Here is a 5,485-nt window from a genome sequence, read left to right as displayed (position 1 = left end):
TGATGACCTCCCTGAGGTTCCTCCCAACCCTAACTTTCTGTGATTCTATGCACTGCCCTCGGCCTGTGCAGTGTTGCCTCTGGTGCTTTCTCGGTCCCTCCTCGGAGGCTCTGCAGGTGCCTCTTTTTTGGACGGTAGCTCCCAGGGCAGGCACTGTGGTTTGTGCCCTGTAGAGCTGTGCATGTGTGAGGAGTTGAAGAAGCAATTATGCGTCTAGCTACCGCAGAGGACTTGCTCACCTTGGCCCATGTCTGATCACCTTGGCCTGCAGAAGTGGCTCCTGGGCTCCCTCTCTGGATGTCCTCTGCTCCTGGGCTCCCTGGTAGGGGACGGTGGGTGTCTTTGGCTTGATTTAAAAACCTACCTGTGAGGTTTGCCGTTGGCATTATATCCTTTGTGGGGTGGAGCACGACTTGCCCCTCCTTCCCCTTTCCCTGCCCCCTTACCCCCTGTCCTTCTTGTGGAAACTGAGAAATGTTCCTTTTTCCTTCCCGATCACGTTTCCTGGACTGGGGGAAGGGAGACCAGTGAGCAGGAGGGAGGGGGCTGCTTGAGTAACAGGAAGACCAGTCAGAGAAGACTGTGAATACAGAAGTCCACCCACACTCTTGAGGAATATGTTCACTCGCACCACACCGCTCAAACTTCTCAGCAGTAAGGAGGGTGACAAAGAGCCTTCTCAGAAACTAGTATTTCCAAACAGGGGAGAGGGGTGACAACAGAGCTGCTGGCTAGCTGCTCCTGAAATTCTACTGTATGGCATGTGCACATAGCACCTGGTGCTCTCTTATGCGCACTTGTGATACAGAGACGTCAGGTGGCTGCTAGCAAAGAGTGGCACTTAGTTATGGATCCGCTGAAACAGAGGGTGGCAAATGGTGTCCCTTGAGCATGCGGCCTCGCAGCTGTCTGACGCAGCAAAGCTGGGAGGCTATGTCTAAATGCGCTAGCTGCCAGTGTCGTGCCCCGGGACAGCTAAGCCTGAGAAGGAGAGCAGAGGGAATGAGGAGATGCTTGACACAGAACCTAGAGCAGGAACTGGATTGTTTTTTCCCTTCCTCCTCTAGTGACATAGGGCAGGGCATGAACCAGCTGGTCATGCCCAGTGACACTGCATGGAGGTCACAGGTCAGACGATGTCTTCTCCCTTGCCCCCTGCGGAGAGCAGGGAGGCTCCAGCTGGAGCAGAGGGGCTGCTGGTGGAGGCATCCCCAAATTCAGATCAGAACCTGGACCTCTAGGCTTTTCACTGACCTGCTTTCCTAGATGTATCTGCTCAAGAATTACTTTCTTTGAAGGAAAAATAACAAAGGGTAACTATTTTCCGTTGTGTATCTCGTGCAATTTTCATGGGATAGTTTGCATATTATTCTCTTCCATGACTTTTATGTAATGTTTAACACACACGCGCACGCACGCAGGTGAATGGTCCTTGTGAATAAAGTATTGTTTTTTTTCCAGTGTAGCAGGAGGGCAGACTTTGTATATCCTCTGCCTGATACTAGTCCACCTAGACCCCGATCTGGGGGTGCATTTGCAGGGACATGGTGCAGGCAGGCGTTGGCCTATCTTCTGTGGATCCCTGATTGGCAGGCAAGGCGATCGGAGTTCAGGGCTGGATCTGGGGACTGTTCCAGCCCATCTTTGATAAGAGACCCCCAAACCTTGATTGGGTGGGAACCGTTTTTGAACTGGGTTTGATACTGATACTCTGCAGCTCTTTAGCAGTATGTTGAGCCTTGAGGGCTCCTTATAGATTCAGTACATACAATCCCCATTAACAGTGAAGAATGTTAAGGTTACCAAAGCTAAAATTAAGTGGTCTCAGACTTTGAGCAATCTTTGTGCCTGTGCTTTGTTAGTGCCATGATTGCAAGTATCAGGCAGTAAGCAGGGTTTGCATCCAGGCCCTTCAGATGCACAGTTCAGGCCACAGCACCTTGGATACAAAAGTGTGTAATAACAGAAATAGGCATATATGGACCAGCCCCAGCAGGGAAACGCAAGGCAGCCTCTTTGCCCACGTCTTACTGTTTTTTGTGATACAGGAAAGGGCTATTGAATAGCAGGATCCTTTAGTTCTGTTTCTTGCATTCAGAGACAGGGTGTAGTGGCTGTGCATAGTGCACTTAGGCACACAAAGTTGCTACCTTCCTTCTGGAAGGCGGCGTGGTTCGGAGAGTGGGAGTTGCTTGTGTCATTAGAAATCTCAAAGTTAGTCCCAGCTCTGGCTGCAGTTACCCTGTACAACCTCTCAGTTACCCTGTTTGTAAGACTTGTGAATTACACTTGCTTATCCTGGGATAGGGCTGCAAGGTCACGGTCAATAATAAGGGCATGTAAATGCCCTAGTAATATTATTCAGTAGAGGTGATCGGGCCACGTTCTTTTGTCTTCGTGATCTAGCGCCCTTCCTGTGGGCCAGTGGGTATTTGGAAACCTTGAATCTGTCTCATGTGAACTTATATGAGACTTTATCAGCGGGGTGGGCCCTTGACAGGTTTATAAGCAGGGAGGGAAGATTTCATTGCACCTGAAAACCCCAAGCCACCTTAATGAATGCTTTGCCTCTCACATGAGCTGGATCTAAATCCTCTCTTTACAAGCGAGCTCAGTCACTTGGCTGGTGGCACCCAGCTCCAGCAGCGCTCCAGACTCTACCCTTATATCTCCACTCCCTGAATGCCACGGGCCTATGAGAATGCAAAGGAAGAAGCTGTTCTGAGCAGTTTACAAAGCTTGCTCGGTGACATACAACACTTAGTCCCGATTCTGTATTACTTCCCCTCTCCTGCCCTGCCTGGTACCTTCCTTGTGCAAGTTGCTGTATTAGAAGGAAGCCATTTTATTGTCACGCTAATCCAAGGGGGTGACTGGAACTAGGTGGAGAAAAAGCCAAAACAGCCCCTATTCCACTGTAAACTTTATCAGAAAGTTTTTGCTCATGCTTTCTCGGGGCCCCATGGCAGGTGGCAGGAATGTCTGGGGATCCTGCCATTCAGCTGACAGGTGTGGGGGTGATTCCTCACTCTGTCCACTAAAGAATGAGAAAGGGGCTTTAGTAGCGAGCCCCACCCCAGCTCTCCCTGGAAGTCATCTTGAGGCTCCAACATGCCAGGGCAAGGCACCAGTCTAGGCCTTGAGGCCATCTCACATCACCACCCAGGACCCACGTGGTTTAGGTCTGGTTTGGTTTCCCAACCCCTTCCTCCTTCTCATGCATATCACTTGCACCCAGATGCAGCACAGATGCCGTGCAGCAGTTGTGACCGTCAGCTAATGCACTTCAGGTGAGAAGTGGCTGTTGCAGCCACTCTTCCCTACATGGCTGTGATCATTTTCTCTGAGCCCTGGCTGCTTCCTCTGATTTCAGTTTCCTTGAGCAGCCACGCTCATTTGTACAAGATACTTTTGAGCAGCACTCCTGCTCTAATTGTGTTTGATTCCAACAATACCGGGGCTCAACAGTGCCAGACAGTGACTGGGATAATTACACAGATACAAGTAGCTGAGTGCTCAACAGCAGGGGTGTACTAAGGGCTTCAGGAACTCCTTGTTGAATCCTGCCATTGAGCTGAGGGGACAACTGGGCTCTTTCTCTGCCCTTCACTCCCTCCCTTTCCGGATGTTACTAAACTAGCCTTGCTAGGGGTGACTTGGCCTGGGCTCATCAGCACCTGCTGAACGGCAATTTCAGTAGCCCCGGTTGTATCATATGGCAGTGCACTTTGGCCAGTGTTCAGAAGCAGAGACCCAGGCCCCTGTCAAAGGTCTGCCTCCCCTCCACACCCTTCAAATCCTATAAACGGAGTATGAGCTGGGGGTTTCACACAAGCAAAGTCTGATCATGTCCAGCAAGTGCCAAGTTGTTTGCTGGGTGGTGCTGCTCTTCCTGCACCTGGCATTATGTGAGAATTTGGTTTAAATGGGTGGTAGGGGGACAGGACAGATGGTCAGTCTCCTCATTTTGTCTCCGAGTATATTGCAGCAAGGGAGGACACGTTTGGGAAGCTGCTTGCTGAAATCTTGGCTATAGCGTTAGCACATCATTGCCCAAAAGTGTTACACTGAGGAAATGATAGGTCTATGTGGTTTTTTTCCCCATTGCTGCAGTTTGTGGTTAGTGGTTTTTGTGTCCGGTTTTAATATATGTTTCTCTGTTACAAAGAGTTTTCCCATTCAGGCAGGTCTGTCTCGTGCAGACCAGTAAGTCTTCACTGCCATTTCCATAAGCCTCCAATTCACCAGCGTTATGGGGAACCGACCACTACACATACCAAACCCTTCCTGACCCTGCTTCCCTCTTCACTTGCTACAGGGATGAACATCTAGATGAGCGGAGTGACAGAGTCCACCCAGCCATCTAGGTTCAGTACCTGAGCACTGGCAGGCCAGTGCAGGTCCTTCCAGCAGCATGTTACACAGGTGCTGCAAGGAATATGCCAAGCTGCAAGTGGTCCAAGTAATCGCGCACCGTTACTTTTTGCAATAGTTGTCCTGACTCTTTTCCACCATGGAAGACACTGATGCAAGGGACTGACACCTCATTACACCAGTATCAGGAAACAAGAGCCCTTCATTTTCAAACACCACTCCCTCTCCCCTTCTGTCTTCAGTATCAGTTTTACCCAGTAATGATTCTGATCCACCTTAAGCAGGAGAGCCAGGCTTCCCCTGGCACAGAAGGTGCGCAAAGAGGAGACAGCAGTGTGAGCTTCATGCAGCCCGTGCTTTACAGCAGTGTTCCCAGGGACCTGGGAGCCAGCTCTTGTAGCCCTAAAAGGTCTGGTTTTGGCAAGAGAAAGCCCCATTTGTCTCAGAGATGCATTGACTCGACAGCTCTCCTGGACAGCCTGTTGTTGGGGCTTCCATAAAGTCCTGTCTGGACTTTAAAGGTGCATCTCCCTCTTGCCCATTGTTATTCCTCCAAGTAGTGTGTGTACAGTTTGCTCCCCAAGTTAAGAGTGAACCCAAACAATTGTGTCCATTCTGCTCATGGTTTGTTCATCTGCAGACTGCACGAAACGCTAATTTGCTGCAAGCATCTGTAGACATGAGACCCAGACCATGGGAGCATCTTGCTAACACTCACAACAGAGATCTGCAATAAGTATCTGTATTCCAAAACTAGGCTGTGCTTTTTAACTTCACTTCATATTTGTAGTTCACTTTCTAAAAGTCCTAACATTTACCATGACCTGCAGAAAATGCTTCTATTCTGTACACAGTAGTAAACTCTTGGATGATGTCCCTGAAAAGTCTTAGTGGCCTTCCACAACCCACCATGCTGTGCATCCTGTTATATTACTGAACACCAGCAGTAAGTGGAATGTACATTTAATTCCTTACTAAAAAGTCAGGAAAATAAATGGTAAAGTGACTGATTCCAATTCCCAGACAACAGAGTACAACCGCTGAGCTTGCCGGTCCGGGCTGGGCTATAGTTGCACCCGCAACTATAGCCCAGCCCGGACCAGCAAGCTCA

The 5,485-nt window shown here is 49.6% G+C and overlaps 1 protein-coding gene across 2 annotated transcripts in view; it reads right to left on the bottom strand.

The window, feature by feature from the left end:
- LOC109292460 (protein-glutamine gamma-glutamyltransferase E-like) overlaps positions 1-5,485 on the bottom strand; it is a 24,584-nt gene that overhangs the window by 18,918 nt on the left and 181 nt on the right. The window contains exon 1 of one of the 2 annotated variants that reach the window (XM_019509899.1): positions 240-364. The exons of the other annotated variant lie outside the window; for it this stretch is intronic. Coding sequence (XP_019365444.1) covers positions 240-249 — 10 coding nt within the window. The 5' untranslated portion in view covers positions 250-364. Of the gene's footprint in view, positions 1-239; positions 365-5,485 lie in introns of those variants that run through there. 2 annotated transcript variants of the gene reach the window in all.

The sequence above is a fragment of the Gavialis gangeticus genome, unplaced genomic scaffold (assembly GCF_001723915.1).
Source record: "Gavialis gangeticus isolate Ggan-Ray unplaced genomic scaffold, GavGan_comp1, whole genome shotgun sequence".
Classification (NCBI taxonomy): domain Eukaryota; kingdom Metazoa; phylum Chordata; order Crocodylia; family Gavialidae; genus Gavialis; species Gavialis gangeticus.
Note: the sequence above shows the minus strand (reverse complement) of the source record. Positions and strands in the feature narration are given on the sequence as shown.